The sequence below is a fragment of the Oreochromis aureus genome, linkage group 15 (genome assembly GCF_013358895.1).
Source record: "Oreochromis aureus strain Israel breed Guangdong linkage group 15, ZZ_aureus, whole genome shotgun sequence".
Taxonomy (NCBI): domain Eukaryota; kingdom Metazoa; phylum Chordata; class Actinopteri; order Cichliformes; family Cichlidae; genus Oreochromis; species Oreochromis aureus.
This window is the reverse complement of record NC_052956.1, coordinates 15,772,161-15,796,892: the sequence shown is the minus strand read 5'-3', so window position 1 is coordinate 15,796,892 and position 24,732 is coordinate 15,772,161. Positions and strand designations below refer to the sequence as shown.

At 39.3% G+C, this 24,732-nt stretch overlaps 1 protein-coding gene across 7 annotated transcripts in view; it reads left to right on the top strand.

Moving 5' to 3' along the window:
• Positions 1 to 24,732, top strand: part of ptprk (protein tyrosine phosphatase receptor type K) — a 104,242-nt gene that overhangs the window by 39,568 nt on the left and 39,942 nt on the right. For all 7 annotated transcript variants that reach the window (XM_039598749.1, XM_039598755.1, XM_039598754.1 and 4 more), the window contains 9 exons: positions 2,354 to 2,476; positions 8,189 to 8,349; positions 9,610 to 9,661; positions 9,760 to 9,818; positions 14,401 to 14,482; positions 15,935 to 16,050; positions 16,988 to 17,162; positions 23,476 to 23,588; positions 24,228 to 24,408. In XM_039598749.1, the coding sequence (XP_039454683.1) occupies positions 2,354 to 2,476; positions 8,189 to 8,349; positions 9,610 to 9,661; positions 9,760 to 9,818; positions 14,401 to 14,482; positions 15,935 to 16,050; positions 16,988 to 17,162; positions 23,476 to 23,588; positions 24,228 to 24,408 (1,062 nt within the window). The remainder of the gene's footprint in view (positions 1 to 2,353; positions 2,477 to 8,188; positions 8,350 to 9,609; positions 9,662 to 9,759; positions 9,819 to 14,400; positions 14,483 to 15,934; positions 16,051 to 16,987; positions 17,163 to 23,475; positions 23,589 to 24,227; positions 24,409 to 24,732) is intronic.

The window sequence follows — 24,732 nt, the reverse complement described above, 5'->3', positions numbered from 1 at the left end:
AAACAGACATTTTGTTTAGTATGTTACCATCTCGTGTGCGTGTGAGTGAGTGAATATCTTTCAGAGGTGTGCAAACAAGGACAGAGAAATGCTCTCCAATTGAAAATGTTGATTTAATATGGCCTGTAAAGCTGAATTTAAAACTAGGACATTTTGTCTTCACTGCTAAACCAAGGTAAAATACCTCTTGTACCACGGCTTGTATCAGAGCCGAGTGGAATGCTGGGCATTTATGTGTACACAATTAAAAGCTCATGAAACACATTTAAAACAAGCTTGTTTAAATCAAGTGCTTCTGTACTTTGATTTCAAAGGTAGAAATTCCACAGAAGAACCTAAAAAAAAGCTGCTATTGTACGTTCTCTGTAGTGTCAGTGAATAAAAGAAGGGCTAAACAAACGCTGTAGCAGGTAAACCAAGGCTAACTGCATCTGCAGTGTCACAACCCAGCAGTGTATGATATATAGAAAACTGACAAAACAAGCTATTACGCAGATTTCATTTATTCATTGTAGTTTCCAGTCAAAAGAATTACTGAGATACATAGTATAGAGTAATAACTACACAAAGAAACTGCGGGGAAGAAGCTGTGTTCCTGATTTTTGTTACACAGTTTTGATAAAACAGGAAGTTATTTTCCAGACCACACTGTATGGATGCAGTCAGTGACAGCAAACACGCTTACACTTCACTTTACAGATCAACATTTTCTTCTTCTCCAGTCCATTTGTGTGACTTGTTATGTGTGATGTATGGCACGGGGTGTTTGTTCAGTGTTCGGTGTGATGTATGCAGGTTTTTAGATGCGGGATACTTCCATGCACGTAAAAACACATTTTTAACACATGCAGAGAAAGTTACCTGACAGTAACATGCAAACTGACTCACACACTGTGGAAGACAGGAAGTCACGGAGTTTTAATGTATAATAGTGTAGAATAGATTAAAAAAAATATTTTTTTATTGTGCTGTGCTTTGTGTGCACATGTCCCTGCATGTTTTTTGCACAGTGACCGGAGGTGACTTGCCGTGACAAAGACTTAATTGAACTGAATGGGAGTGAACTGAACTGTACGAAGAGAGGTTGGTTTAAAGAATGATGCCGAGAGGAATGTGATCCAGTGCCTCGCCAAGGCTGTGAGTCACAGCCAGCCGTGCAGCCAGCAGTTGAAGACAGTCGCTTAGTTTGATGTTAACTTGTTTCTCCTCCGGCGGCGGCTGTCACCTCTTGGTATGCCTCTGTAGCGGGAGCTCAGATCAGTGGGGTATCTGAGGGCCTGTCGTTCTGCTCTCCATCACAGCCACCACAGTTTGCTCTAGGACACAGGTAGCAAAGCTGTACCGCTAACTGAAGGCTAGGAGATTTATGTAGCTGGCAGTCCTGGTTGCTGATAGTGCTTCATGGTGGCTTGCTCACTCATTCCTTCTTCCTTTGTGTATTTATTTATTTATTTTGTAGTATAGTGATTTGAATATAAATCTGTACTTCACGAAATTGAGGTTTTAAAATAAGGTTAAAATGTTGCCAAAACAAAGTCAAGTGATAATCAAGACAAACAGTGGCTGCTTTTTATAAATGATATTTAGGATCTTTTTAAATACTACAGTATTTGTTTCCAAGCACCTACTAACATTTTAATTACAAACAGTTTCGTTTCATCATAAGTTAATTACAATATAGATGTCTAACTGTCATGAATATACTGTGATTTAATTTTTTATAGTAGACTTTATCTATCTCAACAGTGGGAAATAAAAAAGGGCACAAAGGACACGTCTCTGTGACCACTAACTACCAGAGACTTGAATCAGATGGCATTTTGGCTTTTCTTAGCCACGTCTCTTCTGGCCATTTTATTAACACAAGCAGCGCATAACTGCTAGGCCAATGAATCAGATAGCAAGTAGTAGCCTGAATGCTGTTCCTATCAGCAGTATAGCCAGAACAAGCCGCATATCATTTTAAGTTGATTGGTTCAGTTAGCTGTCAGGGACAAGTGATGTCTATCTGTGTTAGAGCAACTTCCTGTTTAGGCGGAGCCAGAAGCGGTCAGCTCACACATGGTTGTCCCAAGGCTGTGGTGATGGGCTCAGATGATCAGCTGAAGGCTCTGCTGGCTGAGTCAGAGGTGATCCTAAGTGGCCCTGAGTGATGAGTGTCGGAGCTCAGACTTTGGTGGTTTTTTAATGAGCTGAGACAACCGCACACATATAAAAAAGCACAAAAGAAAGGTTTGAAACATGACTGAAAGTCAGTTTGAATAAATGTGTTTGCTTACTCAGTCAAGGCAACAAACTTCATCTTTGTCTTTTTGTGAACTTAACTAAATTTTGTTGTTTCTCTTTTCTGCAGGAAGTTGTACATTTGATGAGGGCTTCTCTCAGTGTGACTACCAACAAGATCCTTACGATGACTTTGACTGGACGCACATCAACACCCAGGAACTGCCATATGTCTCACCACACCTGCCACAAGGTGAAGCTCAAATTCCTTTCCCCTCATGTTTGTCATCTCCTACTTCATCACCTCTGAGTGTAGAAAGCAGCTTATTGTTCAATGCAGTTTGAAGTGCTTGAGCTCTTTTTCGAATTTCACCATTTTTTAGATGTAATTTCTTCTTATTACTGTAGCACATTATGCAGGATTATTACTGCTCTGCTATATCCCAAACAGTCAACTTCTGATATTCACATCGCGTATACGCTGAACTATGAACAGCGGTTTGCAACTTTTGGTTGTTTTTTTTGGTTGCTTTCCCCTAAAAAATGTTTCAGTGAGTTGTTAGCAGCTACATTTTTTTTGTCTAATTTTCCCAGGTGGTTTCATTTAAAGCCTAATTCTGATGCAGAATTACCCAATATTTCAAAAAAAAGCAAAAATAATCTTGCATAGCAGCTTTTCCCCCTCTCAATTAATCATTCCATGAGCCTGCAGATGTAGTTTGCTCCCTTTTGGAGGGGGTCAGCCCCTAGGCTGGGAATCACTGGACTAAATGACCGAAGCGTATGCAGTATAAAACTAGCTCTACCTCGGGCAGCTGCCGCAGCAAAATGCTTCTTACATATTGATGCATCAGTGTTCTGCAGATCACATACTTTCATTTTGATGCTTTAAGTTTATTTTGCTGATAATACTAGTTTTGTACTCTGACTGATGTAGGAGCTGATTGACGGACTTTTACTCTAATGGAATATGTATATATCACTGTACAAGTTCTTGGTACTTTTTCCTCTCCTCTCCTCTCCTCTCCTCTCCTCTCCTCTCCTCTCCTCTCTAATCAGTTGTTTTTTTTCTTTGTGATGATGATGAAGGGGAAATTAAATCTTTCTGCCTCAGGGCTGAGGGTCTAATTAACAGAATATGAGGTCATTAATCAACGGCAGGGAACAGGGAAGGTTGCCTGCTTTACAATGTTAAAACCAAAATGTTATAACAGTAACCAGCTATGCAATGTTGAAATGGTAACTAGCTTCACAAAAAAACACAGAGTAAGAATGTCAAGTGGAAGTATGAATTTAACCACATTAAGGAAACTGTGTTGCAGTGTAGCACCACAAACATAGTCTGTTTCTCCTTTCCTTTCCTTTTCTTTTTGATCTCACGTTACCTTCATTCCTTTCACCCTCTCCTCTTACCACTTCTTGCCTCTGACCTCTCCTCTTCCTCTGTTGTGGAAGATTATGATTTTGTTTCCATGACAATGCAGTGCTGTTATTTATCTCTCAGACTTATCTTCATGACAACCCAGGCTCGCTGACATTTAGAGAAAGGTTCATTTAAAAGCCGACTTTTTACAATTTTCACACACAAAGACCCACTTTGTTGCTGTGTGTCGTGCATGTGTGGTCTTGCATATAATTAAGCACTGACACAAGAGTGTGGTGCCCAGTGGTACGAAGCCAAAGTCTAGCATTTAGCATTATTAATACCAAGTGGTGTCACTGTGCTGAGAGGGCACCGTTGGCAGCCTGAAGAGGTTAAATACCTTGCCTAAGAGTGCAGAGGTAATGGCTGCAATTAACATAGCATTAATGGCTGTTGAAGCTAGTGGAATGAGCAGGGGCATGGGGATGGCAGAGCAGGTTAATGGTTTGGAGATGTTGGTTGCTAAAGGGGAGGTTCAGAGCCTTGCCTAAAGGTATGGGAGCATGAACTGACATTTGATGTGTTAATAATGCCAGCGGGGTGTGGAACAGTGGTGCAGTGGATGGAAAACGAGGTTGCTAGAGGGAATTACAGATGCAGCACTTGGCTAGGTTTCTATTTGGAAGGACTTAAGGGAAATGGGTGAGGGGTTGAGTTGGTTGCTTAAGTGCCATGCCCAGGGAAACTTTAGTAATGTCTATTATTAGAATAGTTTTCTCAAGCTATCCTAGCCACCAGTAATTTAATACTCTGGCCTGGCTAACTACAATCTCCCTGAGGGCATGGCTTGATTTAAGAGGAGTGGCATTAAACTCTTTTGGGTTCTGACCCCTGAAAACAAAGGAATACCAATCCCATTGTTTGGGGAGTTGTTAAGAGTTCCCGAAGACCTTTGGGAGTGACTTTTTTCGCTGATTAGTACATCAGGGGGTTTATTTTGTCAAAGGTAAGGGCAGAATAAAAGGAGTCATCTACTAGGGGAGTTACACAGAATCCTTTTAGAGTTATAGCAGTGACAAAAATGATACTTTTGTTCCTTATAACCCACATTGATTTGTGCCAGTTGCTAATCACCATTTGTGGTTATGGCAGTACTGACATTGCAGGGTTTGGCAGTGTTTGTAATAAGAGATAAAACTCTTCTATGTAATGTCTCTGGGGGTCGATGTTGGCACTAGTCACCATGGCAGGGTCTACAAGCTACTCTGGCAATGTGCATTGTGCCAGTTGAACATTCATGGGCAGGGGCCCTGTGGCTCAGCGGACTAAAGCAGATACTCTTGACTCACAATGTTGTCAGCCAGTACCACTCAAAACCTATTTGGCATGCCATTCTCTCCATGTCTCTCATGTTTATCAGTGTGCGCTATCTAATAAGGAGGGGAGGCATTTAAAATGCACCAAAGCTGGTCTCGTGTGCACCAAATGTTTTAATAATGATCAAATAATGAAGAAGGCAGCAACACCATTATAAAATCCTTAAAATTACCAATAAATCCAACCTTTATGACACAGTTCCTACAAGACGTGAGTGTTAACCTTCACAAAAGCAGTATGCAGTTTAATTAAAAATTATAACAATATGGGGACATTTTTAAAGCAACAAATTAAGATAGAAGTGCTAATTAAATTTCAGGATTATAAGGCAATGCATGAGGTGTCAGTAAAATAATGAATTCTAGTCAGAAAAGGGAGCGGAAATGTAATTTCCACTGTTGCTTATATGTATAGAACACTGAGCATGGCCTCTGGAGATGCAAGCAGTGTCTTGAAGTGAAAAGAAAAAATGAAATTAACTCCATGTTTGACTCCAGGCTACATAATCTGTAGTCTGTGCAGGGATCTTCCTTCCTATGAATGAAGAGCACGTGTTACTGTGGAATGGTATTTGACATCTCACGCATCTTGATTGGTGCCTTAAAATGCTAAAAATGAAAATAGCCCATTAGCTGTTATTCCAGCAGCTAGCTGTTATTGTTTTGCTGGAGAATACTGTCCTCAGTCTGCCCTGCTACTGTTGCTCTTGTTGTGACATATTCGGCTATCACAGCGGTATTTTTAGTCTCATCTTTAATTATCTTGTGTCATTACTCTATTACCAGCCATTTTAGACTTTACCCATTCAAAAGAATCAGCCATTTTAGAAACTGTGTCAGATGTTCTTGGCATCATAAGGTGCTTGCTTAGCATGGGTGTAGCAGTGTAGCATCAGTTTTGTGTGCAGTGAGTCTTTCATTATTAGTCATGTTTTCAAATGCAGCTTTTGTGCCAGGTTAGGTCTTGTCATTGTTCTGGTGTTACAGACTGATATTAATGTGATTTCTAGAATATATGTTGGAATTATTTCAGTAAACAGACACTGTTGTCACATATTACTCAGCTGTTTTCAACCTATACTAAATCCTTTTCCTGTTATATTTTTGTAGCAGGCAGCGCTTTGATTAGCTGAAGTGCTAAAGGTTATATTTTGCAACGTTGTTTGTGTTGTGACATATCTGGGTCTCTGACTGATAGGAGTATTTTTAGCTGGCACATCATCTTGGCAGCCATCTTAAAGGCTCTTTTTTTCATGTCACCATCTTAGCATCAGTGGCAGAAATGAAAAATAAATAAATAAAGGGAGTGATGTCCATTATATGTTCATTTTGGAGCAGATTTAGATAGAGAGAAAATCAGTGCCGGCCTTGTTTTGTTTCCAGTCTGATTGGCTGTAGTCCAGGTTGGCTGGAGTCATTTTGGGTTTTGTTTGTGACATTCAGAACCAAGAAGTGAGATTATTCTAATACCTGCATGGCAGAAAAAAGCGCAGGGATAAAAAGAAAAGAACAGCCAAAACAATAACTGGGGTACTGAGAAGCTGATGTGCATGTGTGTGTGTGCATGTGCGCACACATGTCCGTGCCTCCACATGTTTGTGTGCATCCGTTCAAAGCCTGTTATGTTCTGCTCCATTCTGCAGAGAGATGTGTTTTCTCACAGTAGATTAGCTAAACAATAAGTGATAAGCGCTATTGTCTAGAACCCATTGTATAGTACATATTATGTATAGTCTAATATGGAAATACAATTAACCAGGGGCATTTTATAGAATGTAGGGTTTTATCCAATTTAACTTTATTTAATTGTATTTAATTCTATTCTATTCTATTCTATTCTATGCTAGAATAGATAGAATAGATCTATCCTATTCTATCTATTCTATTTAGGATTACAACTGCAAATGCATTAATTTCAAACATTCAAGTGTTCAGCCAAGAATTTCAAACTCAAAGATATCCAGTTTATGATAATATGCATTTGTCTTCATAGGTGATTAATAAGAATTGCATATTCAAAACGAATACAACAATATATGTTTCAAGGAATTAGACTTAATCGTTATCATGGGATCGTTTCTCTGAATTTGTGATGAGCTAATGTGAGATTGTGAGATTAAACATCAAGCAGAGCAGGATCACATTTTATCATATTTCATTCCATCAACATCTGGTTCTGGTCTGAGCTGATTACTAGAACATCTGGAAGGACAGTTTGTCTGTCCTGTCGGTACAGCCAGATTATTCCCTTCAGTCAGCTATAATGGTGTATCATGCTGTCATGGTATAGTACTCAGTAGGCTAGCAAAGTACCTGAAGTATATTTATTCTTGGCTTGCTGATGTTGTAGAGAATGAAACATTTCTCCAGTGTGGCATTGTGTTAGCATAACAAAAGTAACTGATTTGTGTGTGAATTCGGTGTTGAAGGGGCCAGAATAATGCAAACAACAGAAGTAAAAACAGAGAAGCATCACCCAGAGAACTGCTAGGAAATAAAATCATCCACTAATCATGAAATCAGAGCGTGAAATCTATTGTGACAATTTGGAGGTTCCAGTTCCTCAAATGGGGATACAGCAGTTTATGTTTCCTGCCATACAAGCACTGTTCAATCACTTACGTATATTAAAAAGTGGTGCATCATTTATCCATTCTTCTTCCGGATATTGCTCTGGTTTCTTCTCAAGAAGCTGCAGACATTTAGTTTCCTCTTTATGCGTCAGTCCAGTTGTTGCACATCTTCCAATTATTAGTATTTGTTCCCAACCTTGTGCCAAGTGACTTTTATAGACTCGTTCAGCTGCATGTACTGCTGCAGTTTCTCTGTTATTTCTAAAAGGACTGCTGAGTAGAAGGTAACTTTTACAGGGGAGTATTATTAGAATAAACAAAAAACAGTGCAAAATATTATTTTAAAGTTTCTAAATACTTTAGACTGTTATAACCTTGTACAGAAGCGGTCGGATGCTCATGTAGGTACATACAGCCCACTCTTTGGCAAATGCAGCCATAGTTTCACTGTCTACACACTAACTAGCCCCTCAGAGAGCATCCTTGCTAGTCTGTTCAAGCACTGAATTTTTGAAGGTATGTGTTGGCACAAGCACAAGCAGCTGCAAACAAAATGAGCAATTCATTGCTCTTGATCCGGTCAGATTTAAAATTGCTGCATTGTTTGCTTTCCAACTGTGGTTAAAGTCCTTTGTTTCTGTCCTTTCACGCAGGTTCCTACATGTATGTTGACGTCTCGCAGTATGATGTTGGAGAAAAAGCCAGGTTTCAGCTGCCAGTCATGAAGGAGAATGATACTCACTGTATCGACTTCAACTATCTCCTCAGTAGCCCTGATGGCTCCAACCCTGGCACGCTCAACGTCCTGGTGAAGGTACTGAGATCCGATCTAGTAGAGTAGATTGGATATGTAGTAGTTAATTGTCTTAAAGAGGAGAGATCTTCGCTCCCACCTAACTCTTATTATTTCTGGGCTAGCGTGACTTTGCATGATTCACAGTTTAAAATAATCCTTTTTTATCTTATACCCTGTCTTGGTGCAGCCTGTTGTTTTAGCTGGGATCTAAAACTAACTGAGCATTACTGGCCCTCATAATCAAAAAGTTTTAGCGGCAGATGTGTCAGCTGTGTGCCTGAGAGAGCCCGTTGATCTAAGCTCTCTCTGACATCATACAGATATAAGAGTAAAAAATAAAGTGCTAGCAAAGCTGCTAGTTTAAAGCAGTTCAGGGACAGAGCTGTTAGCTCACATGGATTACCTGCACATATGGTGACTTCATTATTTGTAACTTTGGCCATGTTTATGCCCAGCTATGTAGAATTAATATGTGCCAGAAAACAGAAAAACATAGTAGACCTCAATTAACTGAGGGTTATATTTATTTGGATTTTTCTAACTACCAAACAAACCAGCTGAATCAAGACCAAATGTACACCTCCACCAGCCACTATACAGCAGTGTACATTCTCTGAGGCTAGATATTATAGAGCGCAAGCTGGATTGCATTATTCTAAATTAATTAAAGCAGTTTGTTTGTCACAAAAGCAGATGGTGACCAAAGCCTCTCCATTTAAAACAAAACAGAAGAGAAGAAAACAAAGCAAAAGAGTACTGGATTTATTGGAAATTCTTGGTTTTGGTTTTATGAAACATCCCCGCAATTATTGCAGCTAACGTGCAATAGAGGCTGCGGATTGCCTTGCTTTAACCGACACTTTCATTTCACAATTAAACATGATTTTTAAAGCAACACACATGCAGTCTCATGTTTATTTCAAAATAACATTATGTTATTTATTTTACTTAAGTAATATAGAGAAGTGCATTCACATATCTGGTGCTTTGACAGTCTATTCCACAGTTATTTCCATAACACCTCTGTCTCCTGATCCTATTCTTTTCTTTTTTCTGTGTGTGAATGTTCTTAGAAAACACATTAAGATTAGATTGTAGTTTCTTTGGAATTTCCTGGCTAGAGCCAGGTGAGCTGTAATAAACCAAGAAAAAGATGCCTGACTGGAATGTAAAAGGGGCCTCTGTGGATAAATCATGAATTCCAGTGCGCTGCATGCTTATAGGTTCATTTTTGTGTAAACTATTTTGTAGCTGATGGTGGTTCTGTTTGATTTCTAGGTGAACAAGGGTCCCTTGGCTAACCCTATATGGAATGTGACGTCCTACACTGGTAAAGACTAGCTCACAGCAGTGCTTAATCTGATTCAATTCAATGTTTATGCATTATTGCTTATAACTACTTATTTTGACCCTGATGTCGTTGTGCAGGTAAAGAGTGGCTGAGAGCCGAACTTGCCGTTTCCACCTTCTGGCCTAATGAATATCAGGTAAATCGGTAAAATAACAAACAGCAACTACACAATTAGAACATCCCACTATCATGTATAGTTCTTTAGTTTCTGTCGAACTGATGTGAAAACGCAGATGTCACACAGACACACACAAATAAAGGCAAACACATACACGTGCTGTGAGGCAGGCAGCTGATTTATTTGTGTTGACTGAGGCTCAGGAGGTGGCGATTAGGCTAGAAAGACACTTAGAAAGACCAGCCGGGTGTGAGTTTATGTGTACACGTGTTTGCACGCATAGGGGTGTGTCACCATGCTGGACACTGACATTGTTGTCATTGCCCTATGGTCTTGTTTATGTGTTTTTAATGAGCAGCTGTCTGACGTGAACCTGAACATGAGATTCACATAGCAAAATCTATTGCAGGAATATTGTTGCAGGTTGCATTATACTGATCTTATGTGCATATTTGTCTCTTCCTCTTTCTTAATTTGTGTCAGTCAACTTGATCTGTGCGCGGCCGTTGGGTGGTGTTCAGACATGTGTGTACGTTACAGGCTGAGCGTTGTAGCTCCATACACACACTGATCATGTTAACACACACAGCCAGGGGACTGTGTAATATTACTATAAAGCAAAGTGTAAGAACTTCCTCCAAATGGCCCATCTGGAGCCCAGTCCCCCTCAGAGGCGATCACCAGCATGAAACTCGTGTGTCAACATGTTTTAATTGGAACATAATCATCCAGGTTTGCCAAGGATTATATAGGTTTTGAGGCTGGGAAACAGGTTATTGGATTTCAGAGTATGAAGCTATTTTATCATGTTGGAACATGTTTCTCTGTTAGCACTTTAGCTTCAGCTGTAATGAGACTCGTTTCACCAGGGGAAGACCTGTCGCATGCAACAACAGATGCACGTACGAAATGCAGACAAAGCCACATAGCACAGTTTAAGAAGAACTTGTAGTCCTCTTAAACATTTTGTCTTTCTTGGCTCTTTATTTCAACTGAAAACTTAACAATCTTAACCGTTTCTAGATCTCCACACTGCAGTGAAGAAAGAACTTTATATAATAAAGATAATAATATCTGGTGACAGTTTGATACCAGAGTAGAAATATATTCCAAAGGTTGGTGGTTTAAGTGATGCATTTTGTTTTTGTTTCTTTCTTTTTTTTAAATATGACAGTAAATCTCAAGTTTTGAGCTCTTGGTCAGACAAAACAAGATATTTTAAGACTAATTTTCTCACAGGAACTTAAATTACCTTAAGCGTTAATTCATATGATATATATACAGAAGCAGTGCCCAAACACAATTTACATTTATTAACCTTCGGGCTATAAGGTGACATGAAAATGTTCCTTCCCTGCAGCTTTAAACATGTTTGATTCAATGGCCATGCATGCATAAACTGTATCTGAGTGACATACTCTGGAGTAATGATGTAGGCTTTAACATTTCAGAAAACAATAAACCTGCTCTACACTGATTGGATTGGTCAGATAGTGAGTGTTTGACCCGCTGTATGTATCAGAGGTGACCGCAATCCAATATATGAATATGAATTCAAATGGCCTTATGGTGGACAATTAACTTTTACAAGAAGGTAAAATGACTTGCACCCAAGCCACATGTCCCTGGGCATGAAGAAAGTCCTTTCAATACCACACTCATGAGTACACAAACATTAGCTGAGTGTAGATTTAAGACCAGCTCAAAAAATTGATTATAATCTTTGATTTGACTGCAGCGACTTGCTTCACTGCCAAAAGAGTTGGCCTGAGATTTGAAAATGTTTAAAAGTTTGATGTCAAGTTTCTTGCTTTTAAACTTCCTAAATGCTAAAATTTAATTGGACACCGATGGGCAGACCTTGTGTACTCAGTCTTTCATTCTCTGTCAGGTTCAAACAAGTTCATAACCAACATATAATTTGTTCAGCTAAACGTCCACAGCCAAACCTCAGACTATACTGTGGGTTAGATTCCACTCATACGCTGCAAATTCAGAAAGGTTGTTAAAGATTTTTTAATCTCACTTTTGGATAGCAGGATGGTAAAGAGCCAGCCCTAAGCCACACATTTCATTTAAGTATTATGTCTATATTAAATAGATTTCCTTTAGGCTATGTAAGAAGAAAAAGTATTAAGATAATTTGAGAGGATTCATATTATTCACTTTATTTGGGGAACATTCATTGCCCAGACTTGTGACCCGAGTTCGTCCTCAATGACTTGAAGCATAAACATAAAACATTGGTTTATATGTTTTTATACATGCACCTACATGCAGGTGTATAGGAGGCAGGCAGACAGATAGACAGAAATGAAGGTATTAAAAGTCAGCTGATGTCTTTCTGCTGGGCTCCGCAGTGAGCTATGAGTGAAAGATGATAGGAGAGAGAGACAAGATAGATTGGTAGGGGAGGGAGACCGAGAGGGGGAGAGTGTGACAAGCAGGAGATGATAAGCTGTGGGTAAACAGTTCACGGCAGATTTCCTTTTACAGGTGATGAATGACAACAACTGCTCACTGCCTTGCTCGCTTTCTCCCCCTGCCTCTCTTTTTGATGGCTACCTCCTCTTTTCTCTTCCTGTCCTTTCTCTTCTGTTCATTAGGTGCTCCTTTCTAAATAAACACTGTTAGAAAACAGACAGCAAGCGAGAAATAGAGGAAGGGGAAAAGGCTTGGGAAGGCTAACGTATGGACAAGGAGGAGGCAGTGAAGAAGAGAGAGATTACGATGAGGTGGATTTTCCTTATTCAGATCCTTAGTGAGCTGCAGGGAGGTTGAAGCACCTGTTGACTGTTATGACTCCACTTAAAATCTACAAATTTAGCTTGCCTGTGTTACTTAGTGTTAAGCAGGTAATTTGCCTACTCAGCCATGATTGCTTATTTCTTCCAAGCAATCATACGAACACATGAGAAGTTAGTTCACGGCAAAAATGTCCACAGATTGGTTTTCTTATTTTCATCAGATTCACAATGGTCACCCATCATATTTTAAAGTTATATATACATGAAATATCCTAATGGGTAATCTGTTTTGCCCAATTATCATCTTACATTTAAATACTTGTAAAGTCCTGGTGGATTAACAAACACTGCGTTTCCATTCCCCAAGGGAATCAAAACAAGTATGACAGGTTTGTTTTTCCAGTTCATCCGAGGCCATTCCCATAACGCTAAACTTTCACTACCTTCTCCAGGTCATGGTACTCAAATCACATTTTAGTTTTACCCTTAAGAATGAGCTGTTTTCAACTATCCAGCACTTTTAAGGTGGCCTATACCACCTTTCTTGGAAGCTTTCCTGGGGAAACTAAAAGTGCATTAAACGTTGATTAAACTCCATTTTTTTAAAAAGCAACTTGTCAGAATAGAACAAAGGATTTTGGTCTTACAGATTGGTTAGTCATAACTTTTGGCATCACAGTCAAAATTGTTGCAAGTATTACATAACGTTTAAAGTATTGTGGATCCTCCAACACTATGAAGAAAAAGGCTTAAATGGCTGATCGGGGAGCTGTTCATGCAGTAGAAAGGCAGCTAATGGCAGCCTCCCATGCCTTTAATGTGTGACTCTATGTGTTTGAAGTATTTATCAATCTTTGACCTGCTGGTAGCACAAAAACGAAATTAGGAATTATCCTGTGGGGAACATGGATGTCAGTACAATGGATTTACTGAATTTGACTCCCAAGGCCAAAACTATTATCATAGCTAAAAGAAAATTGAATTTCATGTATTTATTTTGGGGCTTTTTTCGTCCTTTTTCTCATCATGTGTTACATGCACAGATGTTTGACAACATAAGGAAAAACAGACAGATGTAGTAAAATAAGACAAAAGAGGAAAGGAAAGGAAAAATAGGCATGGGGAAAAAAGAACAAACAGATGGGTCATAGCCCTTTGCTCTCTAACTTACCACACTGGATTTCAGTATATACTATAATTTCTTTAGCAGCCATTTTTGTGTACCCAAAGAGATTACTATGATCCATAAGGAAGTATCTCATTTATCCTCCCTGCCGTGTTGGGCAGAATTTATAAATCCAGCGGCATTCAGGGTGGCGGTTTTGAATTTATCCAGTTTAAAGCACATCACCAGCTGCTGTCGGTGACTTTCAGCCTGCTTTAAGATTGAATTGTTCATATTCACAACAAATTGAAATGGCAATAGTCTCACTTTGCAGTTTCCACTGCACTTAGGATGCATCAAAACAGTTTGTGATCTGGTAACAGTACTAAAGAGTTGATTTCGTAACCATAAGGGGCTTGTGATTTGCAAACAGAGCATTTGTGGATTACTTTTCTCTCAGGCTTTCACTTTCCTGTTATTGTATTTTCTGTTTTTGATACACGGTTTATGTGCACAAATTGTTACATTTGCAAATTCAACTTCTTCAAGGTATCAAGCTCAAGCATTTTGTGTGCTACTTGTAAATGCTGTTGTCAGTAATTTGTGCATGCTAATTGTATGTGAATTTATTAAATAGCACATTAAAAAGATGTCATTTCAGGATATCTTCATCTCAGTGTTGATATTAACTGTTTAAACTGCAATTGGGAGAGCATTAGGTAAATCTCCTCTATCTCTCTTCTCTCAGGTCATATTTGAAGCTGAGGTTTCGGACAGCAAAGCCGGCTTCATCGCCATAGACGACATTCAGGTGCTCAGCTACCCATGCGGTGAGTCATTAGCATGCCAGCAATTAGTCCTAGTTCGCTGGATAGACGCTGATAGCTTTGGCCACTAATTAGACTGTACCTGGGATGGTTTCTGTTGCACTTGAATGGGTAGATAAGTGGGAAGGTGACACAAGAGAGGAGGGATGCGGCAAGAGGAGAAAGGCAAGTCGTAGAGAAAAATGAGAGAAATAAAAAAAGGAGAGAGGAGGAAACACAGAGAGAAAGAGGGGAATAGGAGAGAGTGAAGCGGGAAATGAGACAGTATTAGGGCAATCATGGAGAGAGAAGATTCTGACCACTCAGCAGTTCTCTCTCTATCTCTTTAACCCACAAGCACACACAGATGCGTGCACACACACACACAGAGTGAACAGTAGCTTTCTTGTCTCTGTACTGACAGGAAAGAGATGAGGGCTGCGATCCATTTTAAATTCTCAGTACGTCTCAAGTCTTCCTCTCTTCTTTGCTTGAGTGTTTCCTTACCACTAGAGGCGAGAAAAAAAGGGTTGTGACGACAAACTGTTAACAGAAGGGTCTGTTAATCTAAAGCCATAGGCATGTTCCTGGAGAGGAAACTATTACAGCTGTTTTTGTTATCTATCTAGCAGAAGCACTGAAATCTTCCAGGACAATTCTGTTTCTTAATGGATTCTATTGATTATAAGTCATAAAAATAAAGTGTCGTGAACAGTCCCCCTAGTAGAGTTCGTGGGGTCGTGGTGTCCCTGTGGTCCCTGTCTCTGTCACAAGTTGTCAATATGAGTCTGAAACACATTTCTACACTTGGACGTGAAATCTTGTAAAATATGGGAGGGAAAAAAGGATCCCTGGTCTTTTAAAGGCAGAGCAGCGGGGCCCTTAATAGGAAGGAGCAAGTATTTAAAAAGGAATTAGTACTTAGTCTCCACAGTGGAAGCATTCATTCTCACAGCTGCATTTCTGGACACACGGGTTTGTGTGTGTGTGCACACATTCACATGCGTGCATGTGTGAGCTTGTGTGTGTGTGAGCGTGTGCTAGTGTGTGTGTGTTTTCATTCACCATAGGAGCTGCTATCTATGATTGCAATCACATCCCCAGAATAAAGATGTCATGGCTGAACTGCATCTTCAGGGTCTAAAAAGGCTTACTTCATTATCTTAGCATGGTATTTAAGAACTGGAAGCCATGTCAGTCACATGTAGTGAATGTGGCATTATTGTTACCTGGCAATGGCAAGTCAGTACTGTGCTGTGGTCCAGTAAAACATAATAATGATAAAAATGAACATATTCCTCAGGGTGGCCCATCGTCCTGAAATGTATTGTGTGTTTGTGATAAGGTGACCGTTTTGTCACCTCATTTCCATTTTAAAGAGAGGAATAAAATCAAAACATTTTAAAGCACAAATACATATATCCTCGCTGTAAACCTAATCTGATTCGCCTCTTTGTTTGACCTCATTTCCTGCAGATAAATCGCCTCATTTCCTGCGCCTCGGGGATGTGGAGGTGAACGCTGGACAAAATGCCACTTTTCAGTGTATCGCCACGGGACGAGACACCTCGAACAATAAACTCTGGCTACAGGTACAACCAAGAAAACATTTGCAAACCGTGCGCGGTGTGCTGTTATTGCACGAACAAGTTCTACAAGGCGTTTGTAGCAAGACCAGATCTAAACGATTAATTATGATGATCGGGTTATTTAACTAGCAGTATTTAAATTGCAATAATATTTGCAGCCTTTCAAGCCCAGATACAAAAACAGCATGTTTTGTCACATCTAACAGTGGTATTCATTTTAGTGTACCTAAATACAACATTATTGGATGGATTTCATTTATTTACTTATTTATTTTTACAGAATATGACAGTAAAAACATATTTAAGAAAGTCAACTTTAAAGCCAGAAAGGCTTGATAAGTTAAGAGAAAATTCATGCCACTGGACTCAACTAAGAGCATGTTTTCTGTAATTGGGACAGACTTTCCCTTCATTATATGACTCTCTGTCTTCATAAAGTTGCATTTTAACATCCATTAAAGTACAAATGAAAATGAGCAAGGTCTTGCTAAATCTGTCATTGCATTCTTGTGCTGATTAATGCGAGCAGTCCCTTGTAAAATAATATGAATATGCAGTATATAGCTTTATTTACAGAAATTAACAACACAAAGAGTGTACTGAATGTGACACCCTTAGGACTTGTATGTCCAATTATAAAGTGTCAACTGCGCAAACACACAAGTACACACTCACACAGTCACAGTCACACTGACTGACTTCAGGCCATACATCTAGCAGCTAACATGATTAAGAGTTTAATAGCTGCTGATTTCATTATGGTTCTATTGTAGTCATGACCTTCAAACCTGCTGTCAGCGAAGCAGAGGGGGATGAGAGTGTGCACACACATGAGTGTGTGCGCATGTGTCTGTGGTCAGTGCTGGCTGACCTTGAGCAAGGCATTTAACCCTTCATACCCGCTGCAACACCTGATCTGTCTGTGTGTGTTTGTCTGTAGAGGAGAAATGGAGAAGATATTCCAGTGGCTCTGACCAAAAACATCAACCACAGACGGTTTGCTGCCTCCTTCCACCTCAAAGAAGTCACTAATCAAGATCAAGATCTGTATCGCTGTGTCACCCAGTCAGAGCGCGGCTCTGGGGTGTCCAACTTTGCTGCGCTTATCGTCAGAGGTGAGGATTTTGAAAAACATTTTCAAGGTTATTTAATAGATTTTCTGTCAACTTCTTTGCTGTTTTTTTTTTTATCTGATGGTATATTTATATATAAGCTTTTTTGAAGAATTTTTGGACGTACAATGATAGTTCCCAGTGTATTAATTTTTAATACAGTGTGTCAACAAAGTCAGACAGAAGTAAACAAATGCAGGATTCACAGAAGCTTGAGCCATTTATCAAATTTGTTAGCTTAAATCACAGCTGCCAATAGCATATTTTATCATTAGCTAAGTAATTAAGTTTAATTCAGTGATGTTAATTTGGACAGTCAACAGTGACTCCAGTGCAGCATGAAGTAAATAACGAGTGATTTTGGACCAAAGCTTCATTTTAAGGGCAAAATATTTAGTTCATGATGTTGCCCCTTATGGAAATTAATTGTCCAGCCCTGATATAGAGGATGTCTTATCATATGAAAGAGTGATTGAATAATTGACTAACTCTGTGATTAAAAGGTTAATGCTGAGTTACATCCTACGTGCTTCCGGCCAGCTGTTTTCTTGACCTCTCTGTGTGTTTGTGTGGTTTTTTTGTTATGAACAACTTTGTGTTTCACATGTACATCCACTGTGACTGACTCATAAAACGAAGGTCACTAACACAATATAGGCTAATGAGGATAGCTCATGTGGGAGGGTATGTAGATCTATGTGTGCGACTCTTGTGTTTGAATGTGGGTGCAAACCCTCCGTCTGTGTGTGTAGATGCTTATATGAGGACGAGATAGCTCAATTGTTGTCTATGCCAGCATGGGCATGCTGTGTCTGAGTGTACGCGAATGGAAGCTGTGTATTTGTGTGTGTGTGTGTGTGTGTGCGCTGCAGCTGTCATGTGCATCTGACATGTGGTTAATAAGGTGTCACCAATGTGTGTTTGAGATGGGATGCTTTATTCATTCACATCCAATAGCTTACATATTCAATTCATCTCCCAGAGAGACACACAGGAGGGGTGGGGGTGGGGGTGGGGGGCAGATTGGGGTGGGTAAAGGCGAAAGAGATTCAGAAAGAATGATATGGGAGTGACAGAAGGGGATGGAGTGGGTAGGGTGGGGAGGTGAAGGGAAGAGCAAAGAGAAGAGAGGAGTTGGTGGAGAAAAGTTAAATGTAAATAGCTCATTATCCAAAGAATATCCATATCAGAATCAAGAATATGTGTGAATATGTAAACAGCAGAGCAGAGTCATGTTTATTATTCTGCATAGGAGATGTCAGAGCAGAAAGAAATAAGAAATCAAAGCAGGAACGAGCGCCATGAATATGAATATTAGATGGTGTACCTCAGATAAAAGTGCTCTTACACTCTCTGGCATAGAGGTTCAACTCTCTGTGTCACTTGACCCTAACCCTGCTGTTCAGGGGCTAAAAATCACTAGGAATAAGCAGATATTTATTTATTTATTGATGAAGAAAATCAGGCAGTAATGGAAGGAGATCTTCAGGACATTGCTGATTTAGTAGGAAAACGTAAGTGGCTAATGTTTATTTATCGTGAACATCTTTTTTTGATTGCGAGAAGGGAAAGAGGAATGAGATGAGAAACTGGCACAGCAGGAGATATGTGTCCGAACATGAAAGGAACCAATCTACATGTATGAAAATAGATTCAGGTTCAAGACGGTGCACTGAGAGCGCTGTGTCTTTCATAACCAGCCAGTGTTTTTGGTTTTTTAACAGTCAGTAGGAGCGATACTTTTGGACGTTTGAGGAATTTTGGTGATTATGAATATTGATCTTGAATCTGGTCGTTAGAAAGATATCACAATAAAATAATAAGGACTGCATGTATGAATGTGGGAGGAGAAGAGCCTCATGTTTATTTATTAGTAATATCAGATGTGAGAAGAGAGCCAGAGAGAAATCAAAGAAACAGAGAATATGTTTATTTCACTTTTTGAAAAGTCTGCTTGTTGGATAATTGAGGCTCCTGCAGGACACTGACGACCATGAATATGGACAGTGTTGCTGCATTGCTAATATTTTCGCTCTGAATATTTTGCTTTTTAATATTTATTTATTGTGAAATTTAAGCTAGCAGGCGAACTGCTGGGAATGGGATATTACTTGAGGAATCATCTATATAGATTATAGGAAAACGGGAAAAGCTAGAACTCATATGGATGTGCCAAAATATGATATACATAAAAAATAACCCAGGTTTCATCTTCAAAGCCTTAAAGTGGCTCACTGTAGGATGTGAAATTGCCCCACTACGGTTACTCACAGGAATAGTCTATTGATATTTATAACATGTAGATGACAAAGATGTGCCATTATCATGTGGGGAAGCTGTCAGGATGAAGGAAAAGAATCACATTTCTTTAAACAGAGGTGTGTCTTGGGAGCTTGAGAGGAGTGAAAGGGGATTCCAAGATATTTCTTATATGTACATTTCCACCTCTTTTCCCTATTGTTGAAATATAAAAGCATATGACGGCTAAGTTACCAGCGAACTACCAAGCTTATTTAGTAAACACAGGCTACATGGGTGTTGCTCAGACACAGATAACTGCTAACTGCTAAATATCATGCAATATAAACAACAGAGCTTCCATTAAAGAACCTAGAGCACAGACTCCTGGGGTATTCTCTTTGTACACTTGAGCACACAGCTTGGACATCTACTCCAGTGACAAGCTATCAAAGCCGACATGTCCCTTAAAACAGACACCGCCCTCATAATACCTTTAACCATCTATACAGTTTTAATTTGTGGGGTTTAGCTCAAGAGTTGCAACTTGGCAAAAAACCAGATGAATAAAATACTGTCACATTATACAGTGATTTGTTTATTATTTGTTTGTAAAACTTTAATAAGCAATCAATAGATACTTGGTGTTTAGAAAGAAGTACACGTCACTCACACGAGCTGTTGCTTCTCTCAGGATTACTTGCTGGTTTTCTCTCAATATAACAGTCAACTCAGCATCCCTGGGTCGCTTGCTTTTCCAAACAAGTAAACAAGATCTGATCAAATATCCAGAGGCCAGTTTTAAAATTCAGCGTTACATATACATTTCCTTGTGTACCAAAACAGTACTAAGGTTCAATTGCCCAAAGCCTGAAATTTTAAGACGTGATGGATGGATGCTGGCAGGCAGAAGCCCTGCCTTTACAAGTTTTACTGTAGATAAACAGCATGAGAGGTATGAGAGAGTCTGACTGTGTGTTTGGGTGTGTATATGTATGTGTGTGTCACTTTTGGTTTGGTCAGAGGCGAGCTCTAATAAAGCCTTGCCCTCTGGTTCCTTTGGTGACAGAGTGCATCATCACCACACACATACATCACCATGCCAGCTTGCATTACACACAACCCATGGCCTAAAAATCTCCTGCAATATTACTGTCACACACACAAACACAAACATGTATCAGACTTATGTGCACACACAAGTTGCTTGAATTCCTGCAGTTGGTTTAAGCTATAGTGGTCCACCTCTAAAATGTCCCTTTTTCTCTTGTCGCCAGTCGCACACTCTTAAGTTAGACTGACAGGTGGAGCTTCAGGCATTATAGAACTATAGAAAACCAAAACTACTACCACTGGACTGTTGTTAATGCAGCTGAAGTACACACACACTTGCGTGCTCATGCACACTTCTGTAGTTCTGGAGGTCACATGTCCTCCAGTGAGCTCCCTAGTGATGTCAGCAAAGGTTTGTGAAAGCTAAACTTTATTGACAAGGTTGCTGACGATGGAAAACAAAGAACATTCCTGGTGGGCTCCGGTCACCAATGAAAACTCTCTCTTTTTCCACTCCTTTCTTGTATTAGTCTGACCGTCTCTGTCACCACATTACAAACCACAAAAGCACAGAACCTACCAAAACATCTTTCATAATAGCTTCTGATTGTGTGTTCTTTTCAATATCAGGGAAGAAAATGAATGACAATATAAAGAAATTAATCACAGAGACAGTGTAGGTCAGAATCAGCATATACATTTGAAGTTTTCCCAGTGTTCATTTGTTTCCTTATTTTCATTTACATTCGACCCAAAAACCTGAAAATGACGAGAGGGTTCACACATGTGATTAATAATAAAAAAGATAGTGACAGCAATTCCACCGCAAAATATTGGAATAACACCATTGATGATTTGTTATATTTTTTTAGGTCAGTTGCACAATTGACAAGTGATGGAACAAAACAAGGAGAAAATGTAAAGTTTGAGCGTGTTCCAGGTTTTTTCCTCTGGAGTCTCATAATGACCCAGTTACATTTCTTACTGTTTCATTTTTATGTGTATTATTTATCTGTTAGATATTCAGTAGATTTTAAGCAACATTCAAACACATTCAAGCTAACACACAAGCTAAAAAATAAATAAACCTACTGTTTTGTGCCCTTTAAAAATGCATCATTGTGAATCTGCTTTATTTCTTCATCTGCTTATTTATCATCGGGTTGTTTACTTTGCTTATTTGATGGCGTTGCGGGATGACATGCCGTTGACGTTGGTGGTTTTCTGAAGTAACTTCAACATTCATTATCTGGATTCAGCTTCATTGGCCTGCCTGTGTCTGTGTGTCTGCGTTTGCACGTGTGCGCGTGCTGTCAAACTTCAGTGTTTCATCTGTTGCTAAAGCGCTGCTTCCCCGTGCGCACCTCTCTGACAGCCACGTTCAGTACACACAAAAATGACAACGCAGGCACACAAAGAAAAAAAAAAAACCAGGTGACAGTAATGTGAAATATAACTGTTAATGGAGCAACATACACTGTAACACACAGGCACACACATTTAATTTAGATAATACAGTACTTGCTTTGATATGGTGTGATTGAAGCTAGATTGCAAAAAAAAGCCTGGTGGTGTGTCTGAGAGAGATAAAAATCTTTATGATTTACTGCATGCGAGACAGATCACAGTGCATGTGTGTGAGGAGAGTGATTAATTCATGCGTTGATCTGTGTGTGTGTGTGTGTAGATGTGTCAAGTAGATCAAACTTTGATGCACTGTGTTTAAAGGTTGTATGTGTTTTCAGCCTGTCAGTCACAGATGTGTGACAGTTATCTGTGATCTGGCTGGCCCTGAACCATCATGCATCCATCACATTACATAAAAACACACAGTTTATTCACCAAGCGCTTTGTGGCCGTGATAGAGGGGCATACGTCTAGTAAAACTACATACTGTGTTTAATATTTAAAACTTAATTGCCGTTATTTAGTCAGTTGTACTTTTTTTCTTATTTTACATTATGAAATGATACTGTAAGGTAATTAATCGTTACACCTAACAAGGGAGTAGTTGATGAGCTGAATGTTGTGACAAATAACCAAACTCATTAATGGTAACCAAATCCGGATGCTTATATAATGCATAGATTTCAGTCAGAATAAGGACTTGAATTCCAAAAGCCATCTGACAAGTAGAACAGAGTCTGGCCTCTAGGCTCTAATCGCCTTAGTCCTGCAGAAAACATTTGCACAGAGATATTGGGGAGTGATGGGTAAATATCAGTCCCTTAAGTCAGGGCCTGTTGGTGGATGATGCTCGGGTGATGGTGATGCATAGCAAGCGACCTTGTCAAAACAGAGGGAGAGATAGGAATGTTAGCAACTTATGTGTATTTTTTACTGGGAGGGTTCTTTTGGTAGATCGAATGGAAAGTGAGGGATGTCGCTTTAGTTTTTAGTATTGCATCTTGCCAGTACAAGCTTTGAGACTTAGATCATAGAACAAAAAAGCAGAGGGGAAACTGGCAATTGCTCATGCTGTTGCTTTAACATAGTAGATTCACAGTCTTGTGGTAGCGTAGATGTTCTGTCATATTTGAATTAGCATTTTTTACACAAATTCTTTCTGATGGACAAAAAATCAATTAGATTTTAACAGATGAAGTAAGAAAAACACATATTTCACGTCAGAAAAGGGCTTAGTCTGTATTTTTAATTCAGGGAGGGAGAAGGCTTCTCATGTGTAGAGTGTTAACTTTATTATTATGATTTTATTCTTAGTAAAAGGACATGGGATCTAAGCAGCCCTATGAACCATCTTAAACAATTTAATTAGCAATGATGCTCACCTAGCTCAACAGTCACGGTTGTGTTGTGAGTGGGTGTCGTAGCTACTAGACCTAGACCCTAGACAGTTGGCATAGCTGGCAGTATTCTGTTTAAAATGCTTGAGTTCACAAAAATCATGTGACCACTAATGAGGTATTTTATCAGAGTGACTTTATTATGTTTGCTGCCACCCTAAAGTGATCTTGTTTTTGTGAAACCAACTAACATGTTCTTGTTCTTTGTTTTCTCTCCCCAGAGCCTCCACACCCAATTGCACCACCTCAGCTGCTCGGTGTCGGCCCCACTTATCTACTAATTCAGCTCAATGCTAACTCCATATTTGGAGATGGACCTATAATACTAAAGGAGGTGTGTTAGTCTTGAAGTACTGGATGTTTTTAACGTTTTAACATTGTAAATTGGGGCATTGTAGTCATGCAAACTTAACAAATTATGTAATTACTTAACAAACCTTTAACAAAGACCATAACAATTACCATTTATCCTCTTACAGAAAAACAAGGTGGCTTCTAAGTCACATGAATAATTCCGATTTAGCTTATATGAAGAAAGCTGATCTCTAAGCCAACTTTCTTCTGATTGGCTGCCTCTTGCAAAAAAAACATTTAAACTATAGGTTTGTTTCTGTGCTCACACCAGTCATGTGACTGAGAGGACATTGTTGTGGATATCCACCTTCACTTACTTCAAAGAAAATTGTCTAAAAATGAAGCTCAGTCTGAACCCTGAGCTTCTGGTTCACAGGGATTATTTTTCTTGATTTCTCTTTTGTCATGCTTAGTATGAACATCCAGCAGTTTACCAGCATATGAAAGAAAATAAGGAAAAACATGATTATAAGCATGATTATAAGTTGTCATTTGCATATTTTCATATGGTATCGCATGGTATCTGGTCATGGAGGAAACCTTTGTATTCCAGAGATTATCATATGACACTGACATTAATATTGATGTTCTGATTAATACTTTCTATTCTTTCTAATAGGTTGAGTACCGTATGACATCCGGCAGCTGGACAGAAACTCATGCTGTGAACTCTCCTAACTACAAGTTATGGCATCTTGACCCAGACACAGAGTATGAGATCAGGGTCTTGCTAACCAGACCAGGAGAGGGAGGCACCGGGAAACCTGGTCCACCGCTCATTACTCGGACCAAATGTGCAGGTAGGACAACTACAGTGTGTTAACATAGAAGAGTTAGGATTGAATGTATTGATTTCGTGATTACAGACTCTGCCTTGTCAATAGAGTCCTTGCTTATGTATGTTCTCCTAAAAGAAGATAAGCCAGGTTTAGCAAGAAGTCACGGATGACATTACTTAATTGGCCCCTCTTGATCACACAGGCTTTTTTCTGCTTGTCTTATTATTTATCGATCTGTCCATCTACTGTTCTTTTTGTCTTGGTATATATATTTTAGTTGGTAGGGTGATATTTGTACAATGAGCAGGCAGGAAGAGGAGAGGTGTAGCGAGGGGTGGAATTGGA